The sequence below is a fragment of the Rhipicephalus microplus genome, chromosome 8 (genome assembly GCF_043290135.1).
Source record: "Rhipicephalus microplus isolate Deutch F79 chromosome 8, USDA_Rmic, whole genome shotgun sequence".
Taxonomy (NCBI): Eukaryota; Metazoa; Arthropoda; class Arachnida; order Ixodida; family Ixodidae; genus Rhipicephalus; species Rhipicephalus microplus.
The window spans coordinates 9,371,416-9,396,243 of record NC_134707.1 but is presented as its reverse complement, the minus strand read 5'-3'; the positions used below and the strand labels follow the sequence as shown (position 1 = coordinate 9,396,243).

The following is a 24,828-nucleotide window of genomic DNA, read 5'->3' as shown; positions in this document are numbered from 1 at the left end:
AACATGTGAGGGTATACGTCAGTTCGACTGTAGCCACGACAGAAAACTCGTCTTCATGGCTATTAACACGAGCTTCCAGCTCGTAGTAAGGTCAAATCTTGCGAAGTAAAAACAGCACAAAAATATAGAGAAGGACAATGTCTTCCAAGGTCTTCCAATAAAGTTTAGTTGTGAGCTCAGCGCAGTGTCGTCTCCCTCTGTCCTTGTATATATTTTGCGCTGTTTTTACTTCCCAAGTATGAACCACGAACTAGCCCAGCTTTCGTTATTATTGTAAGGTCCAATGCTACGTGACGCCAACAGGTCTAAAATCGGCGAGTGCTCCACACACGACGAGTGCAAGTAGGCGAGTGCTTCAGACTCGCCGACTTGGCTACTGGCTGCTGTGACTACAACTATCAGTTTTAAAATGGACACACATAAAACGAAACGTGGACCGGGGGGGGGGGGTGACCACCGCTGTATACCTCAAGTGGTAGAGCATTGGGCGCGTTATTTGAACGTCATTGAACGTTATTGAACGTGTTATTTGGCAACCTGCCAGCGGCAGGTTGCCTTTTCGTCTGCATTCATTTCTTGACGTTCAATTTACAATTACCATTATTTGCATCCCCTATGCTTTCCTGCGCATCGTCTGTTAGTTGTCATTATTACCGCGTCTAACAAAGAAAAACGGGCGCTTTGATTTTCAATTTCCCCCTTTATTTCTTATTCTTCTTTTCTCCTTAGTGCTTGCGCAGTGCGCTACTAGTTCAGATGAAGCAATAAACAGACAAGAGACTTTTTAGCTTTTGCTTCTTGAGACACGTGCAGTATGCAGTGCATAAAAGCGATCGAGGGTCATAGCGTAAATCTTCTGCAATTATCCACAAGGTAAGAACTTCCTCGTCCTAACTCATGTCACATTAAGGATAATGGCCCACTAAAAAAGATGTCAATTGTAGTTGATAGAAGCACGAAGAAATGTAAACAATGCCATAGAAGGTGTGCCGGTAAATGAGCCCGTACTACATGACAAATATGTCTGTTTCCTTAAATTACACATTTTCAATTTACTTGCCAGTGAGTACAGTATCTTGTTTGCGTACCGAGACTTTTCCTCAGCTGTAAAGCTGGCAATCAGGCTATGTTACTAGAGACGCACGCCCCACTTGAAAAGTACAAGAGAATGGGACGACAGAAAATTATCGTGTGTTGTTGTGTGTCGAGACGTGGTATAATGCTGTTTCCGTGTCGTCTGTCGTGAAGCTTTGTTGGGTTCCTATTGTGACAATAAGCTACTGTAGGGACGTTACGCGTTGGCTCCGAAATATTTCTTACCGGTAACTAATTGCCTGTTGTGACAACACATCTTTTTGCGCTACTACGAACTTTTTTTGTCGCGTATTAGCTTTCTATTGTAATAAGACGCTCGCGACAGAATTCAATTCCGTTGTAACGATGGAAAATCTCTGTCGCACATCAATGATTTCAGGTAACTACACAGAAAGTCGCTGAAGCAGCAATTTCTGTCCCTGTTATGACCCGTTCTGTTGCAATTTACGACTAGGTATACGCACGCACATATAGAAATGCACGTGTACGGATAACCGCCGAAAGCTAACTCTTTGCAGGTAATGCACGAGAGGGACACGTTGAAGACCTTACTCATGACCTTCACGGGACTACTGTCGGACGCACCAACATCGATTCCACAAGGGGCTCTTTCATGCTGCGCACTTTCGTCGGATATGCCAGGCTGTGTCGCTTCTTCGGATGCCTGTACATCAGCAACATAAACGACCGTACCCTGAGAACGTCCAAGGCGTCGTGGAAGAGCGTTTACACACTCTACTCCTTGGCTTGGCTGGTGATGATGGCGATATTCGAAGGATACAGCATCTCGAACAAGATGGGTTGCGACGACGGATGGAACTGCAGCTTCGGCAAGTTTCTCGGCACCATCAGTCACAGCATCTGCGCCTTCAAGGTTTTCTGGAGCGTCGTGTGTGTGGCCCGAGGGTCGAGAAAAATTCTCAAGTTCTTACGGTCTGCTGCCGACTACGAAGTATCCAGCAGTTTCGAGGTCCCCCCAAATTCTGTTGCAATCGATCACTTCTTCCGCGTGGCTCTAAGGATCGGCCTTACCTTCAGCTTTGTAGTAACGACTTTGCTCATCATTTATGCGCACTACGATAGCTTTTTTTCACTTCGCCTGAACTGGCACCCATTATTTAAATGTTTGACCATCTGGAGCACCATGGCATTGCTATTCTACGAGTCTATGATGTATGTCTCGGTAGCCTGCTTCTGCGAGGTATTGTTGCGGTACCTGCAGGCCCAGGTCATGACCCTCAACAAACTGCTTGCGGCCTATGCATCCCGAGTAGCACTTCGAGATGCTGCTGCCAGAATGGAAGCGATTCGAGTCAATGTATGCACAGTAATGGAGCTCAAGAATATCGTCAATGAAGTCTGGCGTCCAGCTTTTGTGGCCTCCTCGGCAAGCGTAATGGTCTTGACTTGCATGGCCCTGTACAGATCCTTCACGGAGCTACATCTGGAGGCCATGGTGGCAAACAGTTATGCCACCTTCTGCGTCCTCTGCTTCGTCGACATGGTGCTCCTCAGCGATGACCTGGGAAGAGAGGTGAGACATTTGAAGCCCTTTTGATAAAAAAAGGTACATGTATGCCACGAAGTGCAATGGAACACCAACACCAACACCAACACCAACAACACCAACACAAACAGCAACAACATCAACACAAACACAAACAACACCAACACAAACACCAACACAAACATCAACAACACCAACACAAACACCAACAACACCAACACCAACACCAACATCAACAACACCAACAACACCAACAACAACACCACCAACACCACCAACACCACCAACACCAACATCACCAACAACACCAACATCAACACCAACATTTCACCGCAATGGTGAAGCAACGATAGTGGTAGCTACAAACAGAAATACCAAAACTAGCAGCGAACTTTACTGTACACTATCTCTCATAACTCCATGAAGCTTCAGAGAGCAAAGCAGGTTTATTCTGTCTGTCGTTTCAACGTGATGTCAGTAATGAGAGCACAACTTGTACAAGGGTATACTAGGCGTCTTAAAGAGCAACTGAACAGGAACAAATACATAAAAATTAAATGCAAACATTACTAAAGTAAATATCCAAACGCTCATGAATGCAACGAGGCAGCCTGATTATCATAATGGTTGAAGACCTCGTAAGCACATACAGTTTTGTCAGTTGTGAGGTTTACTGGCGTTTGAGGCCCCCGTAATCCGATTATTTTACAAACCGCGTCATTTGCAGGTTAAAAAGTTGAAGAACGCCTTAAAATCGGTGCGCATGGTTGAGGTAACAGATGCCTACTACCGTCAGGTGAGTGGACCAAAAGTGTATTTATGTTACTGCTGCTGCCTACTGCTGTTGTCCCAAGGATATGGACAACGAAAATAACAATAGTTCCTTGTTATTGTGCAGGTCACATACCTACACAGTGCGATAGATGCCGACGACATGTACCTGACGGCCGGGAGCTTTTTCCACCTCGATGGACGACTTCTGGTCGCGGTACGTCGGCAGCCACTTTCTACAACATTGAAGGAACGTCAAAAAGAAAATATGGCTGGTTTGAGCGTTGTTGTGTTAAGCCCGAATGATTGCGTTGCATCATTAGCGGACGCCCACAAAAATAATTGTTGTTGTTGATGATGATGATTATATGTGGGGTTTAACGACCCAAAAAACCACCATATGATTATGAAAGACGCTGTAGTAGAGGGCTCCTGAAATTTCGGTTACCTGGGGTTCTTTAACGTGCAACCAAATCGGAGCACGCGGGTGTACAGCGTTTTCGCCTCCATCGAAAATGTAGTTGAGATAGCTGATAGTGTTTAAGTGACTGAGACATATTAGCGCAAGGAATAAAACGACAAACACACAAAAAATGACGAAGGCAAGCGCTACTCGGCACAGAAGCAGGGAAATGTTTCACATATGTGTAGCTTGCCCGTTTCTTGCTTTAATTTTGCGTGTTCCAGTGTCAACCACAACACCTAATTGAAGCACTTGGCATGGACCATGGTGCGATGTTCATGTAGCTTTAAGATTGTCCGAGACCATTATAGTAAGATTACACGCAGGACGCAAATAGTCAAGTCTTTTTTCTAGAGCGTTCGAAAAGGCCCGTGATAACGCTAGAATATTCGATTTTGTAAGTAAAATTACCTATGCGGCGTCTCACAGACCAGATTATTCAGGGCAGACACTCTGCTCACCGCTACCAGTGTACAGCGTGCACAGTTTATATTCTGGCTTTTCGTTGCCAAGGCACAGGTTCACCGAAATGATGAATTTCGCCATAAGCATCCAGACTTCCGCTTTGGTCAATGTCAAGACCACGTGACAATATCCTTTTGTCACGAATGCACATGCAGTAATAAAGTAACTGACCAGAGGTTGCTGTGCAGCTGCCAAAGAGTGCTGCTAGGAAGTGTTCTGGCAAGGAACGGTGACGCTTTTCCGAGAGTTGCCATAGAAGCTTACTTAAGGAGGATAGTTTTCATTTATATATGCAGGCCAGTCTGCCTGCATGTCTCTGAAAGTTTAGGCAATTGCGGAACGCTCAGCCACCTTGAACTGGTGGCTTGGTTCATGCTCGCGAACGTCGTCGATCAAACAGGAAATATTATGTTGTGTGTTCGTTTATTAGAAAAAAAGACATTGACACGCGATTGTAAAGAACCTAGTGATCCTTACGTGGCGCCGAAATGTGACACCATGGACGAACAAGCGATTTGCCGACTGAGACGTCTCCCACCAGTGTCCCTGTTCGGCACAAGCTCCCATTTTTCGCCGAGTAGAAACAGAATCGTTGTATAAGTGAGCCGTTTATCACTTTGCTGCACGCAGATTTGGTATTTATGCGCAAGTGCCTCTGGTGCACACGTAACACTCAATTCCTGTGTGCGCGTGCGTGAAGAAAAGACTGTCTACGTGGAACGTATCTCCGCTAATAAACAGTTATGAGTAGCACATGTATTCGTCCTATTAGGGGCGAAGCTCCTTATGGCGTGGGCTGTGCGTTCCCTGTATGTAGCCACCTCTCGTTTAGTTCTTGCAGTGTTCACTAGATGGCGGTACTTGTAGCTGACGATGAAAAGATGCAATATGTTACAAACTAGACGGCGGTACTTGTAGTTGATGAAAGGTGCAAGATGTTATATAATATGAATGAAAGCACATATGGCACGCGTCAATGGTGGAAGGCAATCGTTCGATTTAGTGCAGCGACGTACGCTAGGTCGAGCGTTGTGATAAAATCGAGTGGGAAAATGTACGGAGGATTCATGATTTACCAGGTTTACCTCCGGAGCTTCGCACACTCATCATTCACTTCGTGGATATGGCGGCACTTTTTTCCTTTAACTGTTGCTTCGTTACCTGAGCTACTACGTCTCAGCTTATTGTGGAATTATACCTTGTGATAATGTTCACCATCTGTACATAAATACAAACCTCGTATCCAATAAAATGAAATCGAGGCCGTTTCGCACTATAGTGGTGCCATGCACGAAAGAAGTAGTGGAGCGTGGTGGCCTTGTTTCAATTGATGGTTATTTTTTCTCTTTCTACAATTACCTCAGTTTCTTATCTCTTTTCAATCACCGTTAATATTTCTCTATTGTTGCTATTTGTCTTTTTCTTTTCTCAATTTACCTTTCTTCTTTCCCTTTTTACATTTTTGCGGCCGTGCTGCAAGTTTTTCAAATTATTTTTTGTGTCCGTTTTTTTTCCAATTCCTTTTTGCCAATTTTTACGTCTATCTATATTTTACGTCTATACTATATGCAATGAATAATGTTAACTTGCGGGATTGGTATATTTGTGGGTAATGCTTGCTTGCTCTTGTAATGTTCTTTTTTTTCTCGCTTAGATGTGCGGTTCAGTCGTCACATTCACGGTAATCCTGGTGCAAACAAGTGGGGACCTCCAGCACACCATGGAAACAAAGGCCTAAAGTTGAGACGTGATCATCTATAGTACACCACGCTGCAATTTCTAGCCTGCAACATTACTGAATGAATCCTCGAGAAGTTATCTGTGCTGCTAACACAATAAAAAAAGCTTAGACATTACAACTGTTGGCTACTGGAGGGTCATGCATGAACTGACAATTACCGCATGTTCACACATTCGTTCACGATGACGCCGCAAGGGTGAAGCAGTGAATGTGATAGCGACAAATTTGAATGCCATACAAGAAAAGGCTAGCTGCTAGCTCTTTTAGACTCGATGTCTGGCGATTTCAGTCGCAAGTTCTGCGCTAGAATGTGCACTATGTTTTTGTGTTATCATCATTGTTTGCGCTGTTTTTCCCAAATAGCAATTTACTAACTCACCCAAATAAAAGTTCTGCTTAAATGATATTGATGCGGCTCGTCACTTTCGTATTTATCACGCGGGTAAAGGGGGTAACAATTATGGGAGTGAAGTCATCAGGCATACTACGTTTATGGGTTTACAACCCGAGCATTGGTTACGCACGAATGGACTAACAATCAGCGCTGAAATAAAGTAATAACACTTCACCCCCGCAGGAAGTTGATAGGTGCAAATGTCCTTGGAGTTAACATTCCTGATTGCTTGAGAAATGACGCAAGCTCGTTTATTATTTCGTTACGTAATAGCTAGTGACCACTCGGAGTTGCTTCAACAAACCACTGATGCTTTCTTTCGATGTCGTAGCCAAGCCTAGGGAGAGGGCTGCGTAGGCGGTTGCCACTGCCAGAAAGTTTTCAAGTTTGCATGTGTATTTCACAACAGCTTCTCGTATAAAGCATAGAAAATGACGAACTGCATAAGAGTGAACAAATATTTTATTTGCAATGATTTATTCCTACAAAAACGAGATGATGACAATGTTCCCATAAATATTGATTTTTTTATGAGTCGGCTATTCACATAGGCCGAAATTACAGCGCTGAAAAAGAAACAGGTTGCAATGAAAAAGCTTTGTTAGGCAACGCGTTCGTTATAGTTGCCCGAATATGTATACATGGGCTTTCGAAACAATTAAGTAATCGCTACAATTACTTGAAATTATATTACATTTAGGGACTGAATAAACTTGAAGCACCTTCCTTAATTTTTTTCGTGCGAGTCTTGTAATTTAGAAACCTCAATACCATTGAACTTTAGGTTTTCCCCCCGAGACAAATATTAGAATAATTGAGCCCGTTTCATCTTTCTTGTTTCATTTCGCCATGTTTGACAAGTTTGTCAGGCTTTGTCATTCGGTGGTAAACTTCTGGTGAGAGCATATATAAATGCGTTGAGGTCAATGGGCGCTATGGTAGCCAAGGAGGGGGATTACAAAGCTGAACACACCCCCTTCGAGTTATTTTTCGATTTTGCATGTGTATGGTCAATAAGGTTATTTATCTAGCTATATACAAGCACACGCATCAACGTTGATAGGCAGATGCATAAAGTACAGTTAAATCCCTCTTTCCCCCCCACCCACGGTGAAATTTCTTGATTCACAACTGTCAATGGGGCTCTGTTTATGTAGCAATAGTTGTATTCTCAGCATTACAACCCATATGGTGCATAAATCAAGGCTTTTGTGTGTTTAACTTCTGAGAGCTCTACAGTATTGGGCTGGTAGCTTTTTAATCATAGTTAATACAACGAATGATTGACGTCACACTGGTTATTCGCGAAATTATTTTTCCTTGAATGAAAAAAATCATAATTTTATTTACAAATAAGAAAAGAAGAATTGGTGACATTTTGACGACGTACTACTCTATGTAACATTGATTCCTATTCATTGATAAAATTTTACTTTAAAAATATTGAGTTTCGTCAATGGTCCAGCGCTTCTTTTACTCATACTGGATCAAGTAAAATAATGAAGGTAACTATTATTAAAAACAATTAAAACAATATGCACGGTATACAGACCTAAATATTATGAAGATTAAAATGAGAGCCAGGCTTACCATGAGCTTCTGCAAAGATGTGTTACAAGGGGTTCCCGTCGGTGCGTACAGATTGGCGTAGTGCGCACCGAATTTCCGGTGTGTTATTTTACAACGAAAATGGCAATTATTCGTCCCACTTTCCGCCTGCAAGAGCCACAATGCAGTGCCCGTACATAGCACGTACTACAAGAAGCACTGTGATAGCAACATCCGGCGTTTTACGACACAAAACCACGACATGAATACGAGAGACACTGTAGTGGAGGGCTCCAGAAATATTGATCATTTGGTGTTCATTGCCGCGCACTGAAATCCCAAAGTTTCAAGGGCCTCCAGTATTTGGTCTCCGTCGAAATGCAAGCACCATGACCGGGATCGAACCTGCGACCTGCAGGCTAGCAGCCGAGCACCTTACATGTTCCACCAAGGTGGACAAGAAGCAAGTTGAACATCCAAGCTTTACATAGTGCGCAGTTTAAGAAAAATATGCTATATCGTTTATTTGGTGATCCTGCATTTGTGTGTATTTATTTATTTATTTATTTTTTTGTTCATTTATATGTTTATTCATTCATTCATTCATTTATTCAGTCATTCATTCATTTGTCTATTCATTCGTTCATTCATTTGTCTATTCATTCATTCATTCATTTGTCTATTCATTTATTTATTACCTTATATAACTTAATTAATTATTTAATTAATTATTTAAATAATTAAATAATTATTTAGTTTATAATTAAATGTTTATTTAATATACTGTCGGTCTTCTGCAGGCCCATACAGGAAGCGAGCATACAACATCACAGGTAACCAATTAGATGCAAAGTTGAGGAAATACAATATTTTGAGGAACGATACGCACAACAGCGGAACACTTACAATAGCGAGTAGAACAATACTACATTGGTGCCCTTCCCATGCACGAAAAGACGAGAAAAAAAATTATGAAAATGTTTTCTTGTTTTAAATCTGTAAATATGCGCGCCTTGTAAATTTGTATGAAATGGACCCATTTTCTCGTTTTGTTAATTATTGTGACATTGTTTAGTTGACCGTCTTTTCCCCCGCAATTTTGGGTAGCTAATCGTTCTTCCCAAGCGTCTTGTATTTCGATTTTTGACAGTAACATAAGATTCAGAAGACTGGAGATAACGCTTAGTTTAGCTTTATTTTTTTCTATTAATTTATTTCAATTTACATAAACGAATGCAAAACACTACGATTCGAAGACACCTTAGAAAGCGCATGTTAGTCAATTGATGTATGATTATTTCAAAGTAGCTTCTTCATATAGCTACGCGAACTCGCTCCTGTGGTCTGCAAATAGGGAAATGTAAAACTGTACACTTACCTCGGCGTACGATACGTCCTGGAAGTCTGGAAAGAACTTTTTGCAGAAGTCTCGTCCTTTAAGCGTAGCGTTGGGCAGATTCAGGAAGCTTCCGGGTAGTAGGATGTTGTGATGGCGTGCTTGGACCTTCAGGCAGCTAGATGTTGGCGTCCTGCAATGTAAAACGTCTCTCAAAAAACAGCTGCAAGCTGTTCAAAAACAGGATATAAAACATGTACTTTGTTTGCAGGCAGTTAAAAACATGCAGTGGGGAAAAGAGTTCCAGAAACAATAGAGATGGAGACACGCATAGAACAGATAAGTTTAGGCATAGAGTCTCCTAAAAAAACATTACAGGAAATTTTGGCACTAGTGTCTGTGGCGGATGCTTTGTACGGCACTTCGGCCCGCATGAAAATGATCGGTAGTACACAAATCGGCTATTCTTCGTTTTTTTTTGTTTTTGGCTCCGCTTGTTTCCATGTTGCCTGAATTTACTTCGCCGTAATATGAGGTTCAGAAAAGGTTTAGTAGTTACGCTTCGCAACCTTGACCTTTCGGGGCTCACGAAGCCAAATCGGCTAACAAAGTTCACAACTGTCCATTGTTCTATCTGAAACAGAACCAAAACAACACTAAACAAAGCCATGAGTGCGTGTAAATCCTGTAAACGCGAAGGCTAGGCAATTTGTGTTACACCCATCATTCACACGGTGGCTGAACGATAACTGTGCCAGAGTCCCCTTTAATTAAATTGAGGAAACGATGAGTTTATCCTCATGCAGCATTTTCTAATAAATTTCCAATATATTTACTCGAGGAAAAATGTGGATAAACGAGTGAAGCTGATGGCGTCCCCCACTTTCCTTCTTAACGTCATCATCATCATAATCAGCCTGACTACGTCCACTGCAGGACAAAGGCCTCTCCCATGTTCCGCCAATTAACCCGGTCCTGTGCTTGCTGCTGCCAATTTATACCCGCAAACTTCGTAATCTCATCTGCCCACCTAACCTTTTGTCTCCCCCTAACCCGCTTCCCTTCTCTGGGAATCCAGTTAGTTACCCTTAACGACCAGTGGTTATCCTGTCTATGCGCTACATGCCCGGCCCATGTCCATTTTCTCTTCTTTATTTCAACTATGATATCCTTAACCCCCGTTTGTCCCCTAATCCACTCTTCTCTCTTCTTGTCTCTTAAGGTTACACCTACCACTTTCCTTTCCATTGCTCGCTGCGTCGTCCTCAATTTAAGCTGAACCCTCTTTGTAAGTCTCCAGGTTTCTGCTCCGTAGCTAAGTACCGGCAAGATACAGCTGTTATATACCTTCCTCTTGACGGAAAGTGGCAATCTACCTGTCATAATTTGAGAGTGCTTGCCGAATGTGCTTCATCCCATTCTTATTCTTCTAGTTAATTCAATGTCGTGGTTAGGCTCTGCGGTTATTACCATCCCTAAGTAGACAGTCTTTTACAACTTCAAGTACACTATTACCTATCTCGAAGCCCTGCTCCTTTCCGAGGTTGTTGTACATTACTTTCGTTTTCTGCAGATTAATTTTAAGACCCACCTTTCTGCTCTCCCTGTTCAACTCCGTAATCATGAGTTGCAATTCGTCCCCTGAGTTACTCATCAATGCAATGTCATCGGCGAAGCGCAGGTTACTAGGGTATTCTCCATCAACTCTTATCCCTAACTGTTGCCATTCTAGGCTTCTGAAAACCTTCTGTAAGCATGCGGTAAATAGCATTGGGGAGATTGTGTCCCCCTGCCTTACACCCTTCTTGATTGGTATTCTGTTGCTTTCTTTATGAAGCACTATGGTAGCAGTTGATCCCCTGTAGAGTTCTTCCAGGATGTTTATATATACTGCATCTACGCCCCGATTCCGCAGTGTCTGCATGACGGCTGATATTTCTACTGAATCAAACGCCTTCTCGTAATCTATAAAGGCTATGTATAGTGGTTGGTTATACTCTGAACATTCCTTTATTACCGGATTGATAGTATGAATGTGGTCAATTGTTGAGTAGCCTGTTCGAAATCCTGCTTGTTCCTTTGGTTGATTGAATTCTAATGTTTTCTTTATTTGTTAGCAATTACCTTTGTAAATAGCTTGTATACTACAGAGAGCAAGCTGATCGGCCTGTAATTCTAAAAAAAAATCCGCGTGTTGATGGAACTGCATTATGAGGCCTTGGGTGTGGCCTCACTGGTAACCACCGCCGGGAACGCACTCCCTCACCAGAGAAGGATTGGCCACCCTGGTGCAGTATCTGGCCACTACCTCCCACATGCATACGTCAAATAACTTCTCAACGTCACCTCTTAGCTAAACTTGCTTACTATACTATAAATGACTATCCGCTGCGAGTATCGTGTTGTAATAGTTTTGCATATCGATTGGTATGTATCCGTCCAATGAAGTTCAGTTTGACTAAGTAATGTTCATATGGTGTCGTCGAGATCATAGCCGGCATCGGTTAGTTATATTATCGATGAGTTATAAAAAGGCATTACAAGTGTGTCTAAGCTCAAACGAGAATAGCCATGAATGTAGCGCTTTATATGAAACACTAAGAATTGATTAGTCACCGAAGAGCTCTTTAATCATAATGATATGTTGCTGAGATGTTGCTCCTAGGGGTGTGCGGCTTCATCAAGCCGTCTAAATGGTAGGTTTCTCGTACGCCCGTTCATATTAGTACGTTCTAAGTAGGGATACAAGTATTCAGCAAATACTATTAGGATTTTCCGGTGTGAAACTTGCATGCAAAAAGAGACTTCACAGAAGTGATGTTGTATGCTTTAAAGGCTTGCCTTGGAAGCAGCCACATCAGAAAAAAAAGAGCTCATTGTATCAGCGATACGTCTATATTTTTTTCACCTTCGAATATGAATTCATGCGTGCGCATCTTTGTTAGTATTTTTTTTTCACTTATGTGATAAGTCTTCTTACGCTTGTGCATGGAAAGTTTGTGACTGTGGCACATATATATGCGGGTTGTTGTGCGAAGAATAAATCAGTTGCAAGTAAATGCCAGTGCTTCTCTTTTGTATGCTTTGTAGTTCGTCTCGACTTACCCTGATGTTTTCTCCTTAAACGCAAAAAAGGAAACGTGGCTGATCCCTCTATTCAGGAATTGGTATAACACGAATGTGAAACGTGTATTCACAGGGGTAGTTAGGCGTTTATTGTGCGCTGTTTCAGTAGTAGCGACAAATTGTGCAGAAAAACAAGCGGATCAAAACTTGCATCAGACACCTCACGCAGAAAACACGCACGAAATTATCCATACGCAGGACGAGCACAGACTGTCACAGCTCGACACTTAAAGCACGCTGCTCAACAAGAAAAAGACGCACGAGACGAGCGCACAAGTAAACACATGGCAAGCGTGAACGACTGTCACGATTCTTACTTCGTCGTCATGTGTCAGCAGCGCGCTTCTTTTGTAAATGTGGTCGCGGCAGCGAGAAAAGTGACCTTCGTCATGTGCCAGCAGCGCGCTCCTTTTGTAAGTGCAGTCGTGGCAGCGAGCGAAATGACCTTCGTGCTTTCCCGATTTAGAAGTCTGATAAGGGCGCGTTCGCAGGAGAGCCCGCGCTCCGTGGAGGCGACGACCTTTTTAGAGCGCACCCAACGCGAGCTTGTCGCGCCACTTCGGTGCTCAACGAAAACACGCTAGTGTTTAGAAGCTCTGAGGACTGCTAAATGATACATGGTGTATATAAATACCTTTTCGTTAGCACCGTCGACAACGCACGCTTTGAGGCACATATAGTGATAAGTGCGCTGAGAATCGAGAGGTTATTGGTTCCACGCCACTCGAGAAAATATATCCTTCTCGTTTTATTTCCTTGCAATCTGTTGATAGTATATATTTTAAACGTCATATTCGTGACAGAAATACGTCAGTGAAGTCATAGTGAACCCCGGCATGAAACACTTTCGTGCTAACAGGAGGCATGCAAGAATGAAGCTGGTTCTCTTCGAAGAAACTTACATAAGGAAATTTCTGACCGCAAGAACACTGCAGTTGGAAAAGAGATACTGCCATTTTCCTCCAAGATGCATGTGCATCAAGTATCCCTCGCCGAGGTCACATTTTCTTGAACTGCCCTCTCCGTCATGGCTGGCGTTAAGTCTGCGAAATACCAAGTAAGATTTGCGAAGAGCCATTTCTAAAGGTTATAATCGTCGGATTTTTGTAAGCATACAACAGAGTTTTCTCTAAAAAAATACAGCTTTAAAATATAATAGAACACACATACAACACGTCTGAGTAGCTTATAACAGCACGCACTAAAAATACGACAGAGAAACATAATAAAAACAACATACTCAGTACCATTCAACATCAAATATGCAGAAACAGCGGAGGTTTGGTTCTTTGGTATTTAAAATGCGAAGCATTTTTTTGCAAACTTCAAGCCTTTTTGGCGTGCGTGCGTGCATGCATCCGTCCATTCATGCATCAATCTAGCCGCTTACTTCTCAGTGTTATTGTGATCACCCCTTTAACTTGGCGTGAACCAAAATTAATATGGGAGGGTAGGCTGGTCTGTCCGAATAGTACACACTGGTCAAGATATGAATAATGCCGAAATCCCATCGCGTACGTCATCAAACACTTCTCGCAAAACAGTGACACATACCCACGGGTGGGTATGAGCCGCTGGTAAGCGGGTATGTGCCGCAGGTGATTTACACTTAGTATCTACCCAGGAACGACGAGAACACACATTGGCTATTTGAACGCGTGAGCGTTAAGAAAAACCTGACATTGGCAGCGTCCACCCGACGAATGCAAATCAATGTCAGGGTCCCAGCAGACATTGAACCCAAGCATTCTACCACAGAGTCACGCCGGGTCTCGGAAGTACTTTTCAAATAGACCTTAATGTTCGTGAAATGTCAATTGCCGTTAGTACTGGCTATCCAATTTTATAAACATTACACGTGTACGTCTATGGCCACGTCTTTGTAGCGCGCTCGAGCAGTCGGTTTTTGCTCTGCGGGCCAAAACCCTGAGGCAGCTTTGGGCTCTGAAGGAGTGCATCAGGAGCATGCACGGCCTAGTTGTCAGGCTGACCACGTCAGCGCCTTATACTGCCCCAAGGTGTCGCCCCGCATAGAAAAACCGGCTTTTCGCGTGCTCTACACAGACGTGGCCACGGCTGTACTCCTATGATACAGCCGTTCCGTTGGGCTAACGTCAATTGTAGTTAGATGCCATACGCGGAAGTTGATTTATGTAGCAGTAACTTTCTTCCGTACTATACGCCAGTGGTGATGCTGGCTTAAGGCAGCGCGCACTAAGAGAGAATATAAGGATAGACAAAGACCTGAGCCTTAAGGAGCTGAGTTGGAATTCAGCGCTTTCTCAGCCTTATGTTTTATTTCGTGCTTCCCATTTGAAAATTCCTAAATGGCCTAACAAAAGGGCAAGAAAAGATGATGTCGTTACAAAAAGATTTGCCTGTAGATACTACAGAATTCCGCTCAGGTGACAGATCATGTTGTGCAACTTATATTTTGTTTCGATACAATGAAAGTGAATTGCGTCGCGTGTGTTTCTACAACACAGAGCTGCAGTATGCTATGCCGGACCTGCCACAATAAGATGGTTTTGCACAGCAGGAACCCTTTCATCACAACACAAATATTCGTCAAATAATATCATGCATTGGTTGTAGCACTACAGAAACCTGTTGGCACAGCAAACATCCAAAGTAGCTTCACAACAAACTACGGGTTAACTACGGCATTCTATGTCCCGAAATGTGACAGTACGACAAACTTTACTGTCGTCAAATTATGATATTTTTTTGAGTGGGCAGTTACGGATGTGTGCTACTATGTGTTGCAGAAATGGGAAGCTCAATGTGAAAACTTGGATAGTCCGACAGCAGACGAAAACTACACGACTGTATGAAACACATAGTAAACAAAGGAATCAAATAAAGAAAACCTAGCCTTGAGTTACTTACAAATGCGCTATTTCGTGGGTCATAGACTGCACAGCGGAAAACGATTTCGGCGTGTCCACTGCGAGGCCTACCTTGTGGATTGTGCACGCCGATCCCACAAACGCCAGTCCTGTGCGGCCACCGGGCATCATGCAGAGTGGGTAATAGCGTTAGGAAACGCACTCGGCAAGTATGCATTGGGCATGTTCAACAACTGCTGATAAGGTTACGAGGCATCCTGGTTCGGTGTTTTGGAATCAAAATATAATTCCTGTCGAGATAAAACACATTGATGTGCTGTGGACACGAGCTGCAGTTATGACACGTCGCGAAGATCACACTATCACGCGAATAATTTATCACTTGTTACGGCTACAACATTTTGCCGTCATGCAACGGGCCAGCTTCATACAGTCTCACAGCTGCCGCAACGCGGCACGACTAAGCTACATATGGCATTGTTCGCTTTCCGAAACGATTGCGTGGTGCGGCACGAGCTGACGTTTGTCGTGCGTTATGTACAGTCTCAATTTGTATGAAAGGGAACACGCGAGCGCGCCGCCCGAGCACTACGGTGGTTGCTTGTAGCGCGTTCAAGCGGGAGCGATAGCAACGATGGATGGATGGATGTATCCGGCTGTGCGCTTTAAATCGGGCAGCAGCTCATGCCACCTAGCCATAAAGTTAAGTACTATCACTGTGTGTTTAAGGATTTAATTTCACTCGCGCCTCGATTGTAGCCACCAATAAGTTCGCCTCCTCCTGCTTATTTCTGACCGTTTAAAGTCGCCTTCACTGTCCCTAAAGCACAATGCTTTGAAAAATTCGGCGCCATTATTTTGGAATCATCAGTCGGCTGCTCTTTCGTTCACCTTCGCTAGTGCCTCCTCAGCGGACTTGAGCCTTTCTCCCATAGCCCTCGTGTTCTCTTGCTCTGTCACCAACGCAGTCTCCAGCTCGGTGATCCTCATCAGCAGTTCACTCTAGGCAATGATTATTTTCTCAATTTTTCCTCGACCTCACATTGCTACACTTGGCGTCAGCCTCCTCTCCACCCGCGTCTGCAATGGGGTCCATTTTCAAACCCATACCGCATCCTGAATATTTTACAACCTTTTTAACCATGTCTTATCGACATCAATTGCCCTTATGAATTGTCCCACTCGATAATGGCAAAACACGGCATACGACGAACCCTGCCCTACGAAAAAATAAAGTAAGCTATATTACAAAAATTTGCGTGTTCGGTGTACGTGCACCTCCCCCACGGGGTGGCAAGAGAAAAACACAAAACAAAGTAGTAAATACCTAGACTGATCCCCGACAAAGCCGTACAATGTAATAAGCGCTACAAAAGTTCTAACTGCTGCATAAAGTAATATAAAAGCAAGCTTGAAACATGCAAAATCACTTATCTGCGCAATCGATCGGGAGCGCTCAAAAAACACGTCCATCCACCGTCCAGCCGGTGACTGCGCCAGCAACAAACCACAGCCTCTATTTTCGCCATCTAGTGGCGAGCAAAACAACCAGCCATTGGTGATGTGGAAACAGCGGTAAGATAGCTTCACCCTTCCCCTTCAAGGCGATTAGGCCCGGCCTTACGTAATCACCTTGAAGAGGGAGGGGGTTGCTTTCTTGCCACTGGTTCCATATCATCAATGACCACTTGTTTTGCTCGCCAGAAGACGGAAATAGAGGCTGTGGTCGCTATCGCTACCGCTTGAACGCGCTACAAGCAGCCGCCGGAGCGCTCGGGCCACGCGCTCGCGTGTTCCCTTTCATTAAAATTGGCACTGCACATGTGCTGCGCTGTTTATTCTTTTCTTTTGTTTTCTTTGAAACTTCTGAAGTTGTGCGTGCAACGATGATGCTGTACACACTTGGCGTGCAGACAGGTGGTTCCGTTCAAAGAGAACCGAAAGACGCGTTTGGTTCGCCGAGTAAAAGGAGCAGCGTGATATGAAAGTGAGCCCTACCGGAGCTAAACAGCGGTGATTTCAATTTTGAATCAATGTGCACGTGCATGTGCTTGATACACATTAATGCCCTGGACAGTGTCACTGCCTGCGATTCCACAGAAGCCGCCTCTGTAGTGCTGATTCAATATTCTTTAGTTAAAAATGCTCGTTACAGTTGAACGAATAACGGAACAGATGTGCTGGGTAGATGAGCATCTCCCTGCACAATCAATAAATCGTAATTCCTTCTTGGGTATTGAGTGCAAAGCCCAGGTTGCCTCTTTTTCCAAGCGTCACCAATATAATGTAATTGTGAGTACGCGTCGTTTATTTTAGGCAACGATATAAAAAAAAGTTGAACCTGTGAAAGCCTCCTGAGCTTTGTGGCACCGTGCGCTTAACTCGGAACAAATTTGCACTGCTACTCGCCGACTGCTTCGCGCGAAGTCATTTTTCACAATGTGCTGGATCTGCTTCATTTTTAATGGTTTCGGCTACTACATATAATGCATAGGAATTAAAAAACATTTACATCATGACGCCCCGCTGCTGTATACATAAGTTGGGGAATATAAAAGCAAAAGTACAGTTGCGCTAACAGTGGGGAGCCTGATTGCAAGATTACATTTTAGGCTCAGATTGCTTCGTATAGACTTCGCGAATTATTTCACTGGAGATATGCAAGTGAGTACGAACTGTCATTTCATTCCAGCTACTAGTAATTGCCTCACCTGCGGTGCCGAAGCGGATTGCACGGCCATGTTTTTGTGCCACTTTTCGCCTGAAACGACCGCAAGAACAGCAGGAAAATCGATGAGTGAAAACAATGAATACACACGAATATTTCTTTTGTATTGTCAAAGCGACGCTGTATCAGTACGGCAAAAGAGGGAGCTAACCGGCAGGGATTCACTTCAGAAAGATTTGGACACATGAGAAGCGATACAGACGCCTTTAGAACACTTGCGTCAAAAACCTGTACACTTCATGAGTTGCTTGTTTTTCTCGAGTGTAGCAATAAAGATTTCGCTCAGAATGCGTATAACATTTTATCAGCGCTGGCAAGCCCGCAAAATGTTTTAGTGGTTGCGCATAAGGTGCGAAATGATAGTACAATTTTTTGATCTACAGTTAACTCTTTGACCAACTATCATAAGCGGTGGTAGTTTCAGCTGTGTGGTGTAAAAAAAAGTGGTCTACCCTTTCTAATAGGTCCGTTCATAACAGTTAAGCAAGGCCATAGTTCAGACACTTTTATCCTGCCTACTGCTTGAGCATTGCACACACATGATCAAAGATAGTCATGTTAGCCAAGTTGAAAGCCTCACTCATTTTCCACGCACGGTCTCAGATTGGAACGAAACAACCTAGGCATCCTCATAGAATCTATTCCTCTTTCGCTCTAAATAGCATTGTCTTGCAAATGCAGGTTTCCGATCTTTTATTACAGCGTTTTTCTTTTCCTTTTCTTTTTCTTCTTGTATGCGCTGTAATTCTTATTCTATGTATTCATTACTTTCTTGGCTTGAACAGCGAAAATTATTGTGAATATTGTTTTGCATTTATTATGTATTTATTTTTACTTTAATCGAACAACATATGAAGTATGAATTTGTGGTGCATTTTTTTCTTTTTTGTCCGGTACATGCAATAATATGAAATGATTTTCTATGTCGCTCCTTGTGTTCACTATGAGAGCATGAAACATTCACACAAACAATTTTTATGCCACCTATTGTTCCAACTAGGTCCTCTTGTAACTGCCCACCTGCTTGGACCTAAGAGTCTGCAGTATGTAATAAATAAAAATAAATAAATAATAACAATAATAACATCTCACAACGCCCCAATGGCGACTGAAGGCGTTAGGCAGAAGTAACGAAAGCTGGAAAATACCTGGGATGGAAGCACTGTTACATGAAAGAAGGTTGCGAGTCGTAATGACTTTGAAAGGGGAAAAGGAAGAAATGAGCGCAGTTCCGTTACTGCCTCTCTCAACGGAGGACACCTCCACAGTTCGGCGCATGGAATGAGAGAATGGGAATTAAAGAGAGAGAAGAAAAGAGGTAAGAGAAGGTTATAAATGTCATTCGCTCCACCTAACATAGCGCTCGGCTTTTACGAGTTCGTAGCTTTAGATAATGACTTCGAACATCTTGTGCTGCGCGTGTTAGAATGCAAATGAGCACCTTATCACTCATTTTTTAGAAAGTTGATTGCACTCAATCTTAAAAATTTAGAGGATGCTTGAGTTTCACCTTCGAAAGACGGCAGCAACAGCGTAACGGGTCTTCGTGCGTATTGCCTGATCTGATTGATTGATATGTGGGGTTTAACGTCCCAAAACCACCATACGATTATTAGAGACGCCGTAGTGGAGGGCTCCGGATGTTTCGACCACCTGAGGTTTTTGTAACGTGCACCTCAAATGGGAGCCCACGGGCCTACAACATTTCTGCCTCCATCGGATATGCAGCCGCCACAGCCGGGATTCGATCCCGCGACCTGCGGGTCAGCAGCCGAGTACCTTAGCGACTAGACCACCGCGGCGGGGCTGTCTTAGTTCTCCGTGCATGCCCCAACCACGCCGTAATTAACGACTCTGCTCGTAACATAGGCCGCTTTCGAGGTATAATATAACGCATATTGCGAGCACAGATGTTCAGTGCCCACTATATATGCGTGCCATAATTATTTATTTGGCGAATCAGCAGAGGCCCCACTATGCGTCCGTAGGGCAACACGCCAACGTAATACGCAGCTGTTCACTTTATTGTTGATGATTGCGCTGCTGTGATAGTTAAATATGTCTGAGCGCTTCGTAGTGAGCAGCCCTTTAAAGCACCCACTCATCGCTAAATTCACATCTTCATGATTGATTGATATGTGGGGTTTAACGTCCCAAAACCACTATATGATTATGAGAGACGCCGTAGTGGAGGGCTCCGGAAATTTAGACCACCTGGGGTTCTTTAACGTGCACCCAAATCTGAGCACAAGGGCCTACAACATTTCCGCCTCCATCGGAAATGCAGCCGCCGCAGCCGGGATTGTGTCACGATATACTCGATGCATTTAGGAATTTTTTTTCCGGTAGATGACATTCATATGCCATAAAATGCTGAGCAAGCATCCTCACCCCCTTCCCCCTATTTGGGAGATCAGAAATAAGCCTCATTAACCGAGCAAGCAGCCCCCGCAACCCACTCCTCCACTGCGGCCGCTTTTTATTGCGATAGCAATCATATACACAGTCTCGGCTGGTTTTTGCCGTCGCCGCAGCCATCATGTATATATATTGACACGTGTGTATATGAAAAAAGAACGTTGATAGGAATGTTTTGTAGATTCCAGCTAGTGGGTCAGGCGGTTTTCGGGACGACAACGAAGCAGGCGTCTTGCTGTACAGCTGATCCTGAACACGCTCTTTTCACTGCCGTAAGCTGCTGACATATTTAGTTCGCGTTGCACTGCGACAATAATATATATATATATATATATATATATATATATATATATATATATATATATATATATATATATATATATATATATATATATATATATATATATATACGGGGAAGGATGCGCTTGCCTCTGTTTTCTGCACAGCGTACATTTCCTTTCCGACCTGGCTCGACCGTGCGCGTGCGCGTATCTCGCCAGCGAACAGGGGGGGGGGGGGCGCGCTTATGGTTGCCGAGTCATCAGGGCAGTGATCAGCGCGCGCTTTGTGCCCCCACAGCAGGCGCGAGCTTTTACAGGCTGCGGTCTCAACACGAAAGAACGGTACCAAAAGTCTACCTAGAGTGGTCGTGTTTCTCTTACACCAGTGTTTTGTAGAGTTACGTGACATCGGATCTAAATGAATTGATTGCGAGCCTCGCTTCTTATATCAACACCGTCCTCAGACAAGAGCCCTGTTGAGGCTATCTACTGTGGCTGCGTCTCAAGAAACTTGGCTACTTAGCAAGCGCAGATTTACTAAAATTAATAATGCTCCTAAATATCCAATTTCTGTTTCGTATAACATTCGAATATCTTGCTATCGCATTAATTGCTTCGCCCTTCCGGCAAACATTTTTTTTTTCAAAACGAACATCGCTTGTCTAAAAAAGCACAAGAATGAGCACATTGAGTGTGAGTCGATGCTATCTATGAATTTCCGCGGTCATGCAAATAGCTGATGCATTTTATTGAAACATGAACGGGAATTTTTCTGGTTTTAGCTATCTTTCTCCATCATCTTGAATTTTGGTCTGGTACCGATCGTGCGCCCTTCCCTCGAAATGTGGTCGGATTATCATTCACCGTAGGGGGGAGGGTGGGTGAAGTTACTTGTATTTTTTTCCAAAGCAGTTTCAACGAATTTCTTGGCTCTCTGGTACACATGCATGCTTTCCCCGCTGATGGCTCGAGTTCGATCCTTACTCGTACGCGGAAATTTTTTTATTTTATTTGCATATTTCTCGATTTTTAGGTTACAGACAAGGTGATTTTTTATTTATCACCACCGACATCGCGATTTATGCAAAACCTGCATTTACTGCATTATAAGCATGCTCACACTAGCCCAACAACAAGCGTTACAGAAGTATATCTCTTTAACGCTGTCGCGTTAAAACTGTCTGAAAGGGGGAGATAAAGTGTCTGTAGCAGAGAGAGAAAGCAAGAGGAGGAGAGGCGGGGAAAGCAATACATATGCGCCCACGGCTTACTGACCTGCACTTGGAATAAAAAAAAAAACATTCTGTATCGAGACAAACCAGGGAAGGAGCGCGGGCACTGTATGCATACGGTGGGATGGAAAGGATCCAAATGAGCTACTGAAGCCGGTATTCGCAGAGAGCTGTAGTGACGAAGAGATACCTGTCTTGCGATCAATTGATGTCAGGATCCGAAAATTTCACCGATAATTACGACATTGCGTAATGCGAAGTCTGAGAGCCGTTTTTCGGTGTCTTGCTTTCGCGGTAATGCGCCGCGGTGGTTTAGTGGCTGAGGTCCTCGGCTGCTGACCCGTAGGTCGCGGGATCGAATAACGGCTGCGGCGGCTGTATTTTCGAAGGAGGCGAAAAGGCTGTAGACCCTTGCGCTCAGATTTAGGTGCACGGCAGAGAACCCCAGGCGGTCGAAATTTTCGGAGCCTTCTACTAGGGCGTCTCAGAATCCTCTGGTGGTTTTGGGACGTTAAACCCCACATATAAACGAATTGTCAAGCAACGAATTGTCAAGTCGAGGCACCTGCTTATGCTTTAGTGACGTGCGGCTCTGAATTCTGGAGTCGATGGCGTTGAGCTTCTGCTCGGGCAGCTTGTTTAGAAGCAGTGGCAACTTTCCACTGGTTGCGTCGCTTTGAGAAAGAGCTAGCCGAGACTGTTTTGTATACAGCTGCACTGTTTGCATTCAAGAGAGAACACCATGCCTAGCGTCACTAGTGATCAATTTTATGCAATCCAGCTGAAATCAACCGTCGATGACGGAGCGCAACATGACTACCGCTCGTAAGGCAGCGCGTGGCAGCGTTCCACAACAGCCGAAGCGCGATGGCGTGCACTACTGTGGCGCCGCGGATGGCCGGCGCGGTTACCTGTTGTCGTGCCACCGCCATTTCCTCCGCTTCGCGCTCTCCTTAATATCGCCTTCTTGCATCCTCTGTTGCCCTCTGGGTTTACTTCATTTCGCCCTTGTTCGCTCTGTCTACTCTAAAAAAGATCGAGTAAAAAGAGTGTCTTTTCGTTGCAGAACAATAATCATCATCCGGCTCGCTTGCGATTTATTTCGTGAAAATTCGGCGCTGGCCACTTTCCTATCAAGAAAGATATATGTCCCGATGATAATGCGCATATCGTTCGTCACCTGAAAATGCCAGGCGTGCTGCAACAGAGCAAGGAAAGAAATGTAGGAGAGATGGTGATTATTGTTGTGGGACAAATAGAGGCCCCTTTTACTCCATTGTTTTTTTTTAGTGTTGGTTCCGTACCAGACACCCTGGCACACTTGCTCCTGGAATGCCAGTGCCATGCAAACCACGACGTGCAACTGGAGCGGAACCAAGCGCCAAGAAAAAACGACGACCACCTAATGGAAACGTGGGAGGCCAACCTCGTCCTAAAGACCCTGGAAGACTAGCGACAACTCGTCGCCAGGGCCAAGAGGGCAGTCGAAGCCAGAGAGTTCCTGGACTAGGGAACCCTCCCCCCTTAGGGTGACACCAGGCCTCGCACAGAACACCGTTTCTAAATAAACGTTTATTTCTCTCTCTCTCTCTCTCTCTCGGTTCCACCGACGCCGATCAACACCGGAAAGGGTGCCTAAAAACCATGCTCTAAACTTTTTTCAAATAGAAATCATCCTGCAAGAATTTACGTGCACAAGTGTGGTCTGTTAATAGTTGCGCTGGACGCCACTTGATGCTTTTAACCGACTTTGTTGCAATTCCTATTGAATGGATGTTTCCCCTGCCCTTGACAGACGAGAACTAAGGGCCCCGCAGACAGAACAGGCTGTGCCCATCTAACTGCTACCGATTGTAGAAGGGGAAGCCCTTTTTAGAAGGGGAAACCCTATGTAGAAGGGGAAGCTTACCCGGTGATTAAGAACACCACGTCGGCCTGGCGCATTTTAGAGCTCTTGGCGGCATACTTTGACAAGTTTCGCAACGTTTCAGTGCCAAGCAGTACGCTTTCGTTCAGTTTAGCCACGTAAGGTTCCTTTTTCTGAAATGAAAAGAAATGATAAGTATACAGAAGACACTGTTCACTTTATTAAAATATGTTTTATAACTATTCCTGCTCTCTACTTCTTATGTTTATTGCAAACATATACGCACTGTTTTGACTACACTCGCCTTGTAAACATATTGGGCACAAGATAAAAATTTTGATCAACTTTTCTTACAATAGACAGTCAATCCGTGCGGAACGTTTAATAAAGTGAAGCAAAGTGACATTCTCATAACAAGTTACATTTTTACGCTGCTATTAGAGAGGATAGCGTACAAAGGCAGCCACTACTGAGTAAGAACTGAGAACACTAAACAAGAGTTACGCAGCCTATGTTAGCTAGTGTCGTGGCTATGGAAGATTGCATGGAAATGGTCACAAATAAAATCAAATGTACTTACTTAACACTACCAGTTATCTAGTATACTTATGCCTTGATCGAATATTGTCACGCTCACCACTGGCACATACGCGCGGCAATATATTGTACGCCCTGCTTTATGTAGTTCGACAGATTCGCTTAAATTTAGCTTCACAAAAGTGTTTCATGCTGGCTGAAAAATGTGTCTGAACGTACCCAGTTCGATTATTTGGAATAAAACAGTGAGTTGGTGCGCTTACGGTAGAGGAGCCTTGAATGGAAACAATAGAAATGAAACCCGGAGGACTGAGCTGCTGCAGCCGAAGGCTGACCTGCGAATATCAGAAAACAGAAGACGGCTTTGAACTTACATTTCCTGTAATGTAACCAAACGTGCAATAATGAAGAATGATTAGCAGGGGAACAAAGGCTGACGAAACCATGGCACACGTACAACAATGAAAAAA

The 24,828-nt window shown here is 43.9% G+C and overlaps 1 protein-coding gene across 6 annotated transcripts in view; it reads right to left on the bottom strand.

Annotated features, from left to right (window-relative positions):
• Positions 1-680: 680 nt before the first annotated feature.
• The window catches only part of LOC119165182 (venom metalloproteinase antarease TserMP_A), a 51,370-nt gene continuing 27,222 nt past the window's right edge, over positions 681-24,828 (bottom strand). For 2 of the 6 annotated variants that reach the window (XM_075870956.1, XM_075870957.1), the window contains 9 exons: positions 24,622-24,693; positions 23,864-23,994; positions 18,007-18,056; positions 15,336-15,444; positions 13,349-13,489; positions 13,081-13,209; positions 9,363-9,513; positions 8,027-8,152; positions 6,881-7,002 (listed from right to left, as the gene is read on the bottom strand). In XM_075870956.1, the coding sequence (XP_075727071.1) occupies positions 6,976-7,002; positions 8,027-8,152; positions 9,363-9,513; positions 13,081-13,209; positions 13,349-13,489; positions 15,336-15,444; positions 18,007-18,056; positions 23,864-23,994; positions 24,622-24,693 (936 nt within the window). In that variant the 3' untranslated portion in view covers positions 6,881-6,975. Of the gene's footprint in view, positions 2,618-6,880; positions 7,003-8,026; positions 8,153-9,362; positions 9,514-13,080; positions 13,210-13,348; positions 13,490-15,335; positions 15,445-18,006; positions 18,057-23,863; positions 23,995-24,621; positions 24,694-24,828 lie in introns of those variants that run through there. The other 4 variants (XM_075870958.1, XM_075870959.1, XM_075870960.1 and 1 more) reach the window with 4 other exon arrangements.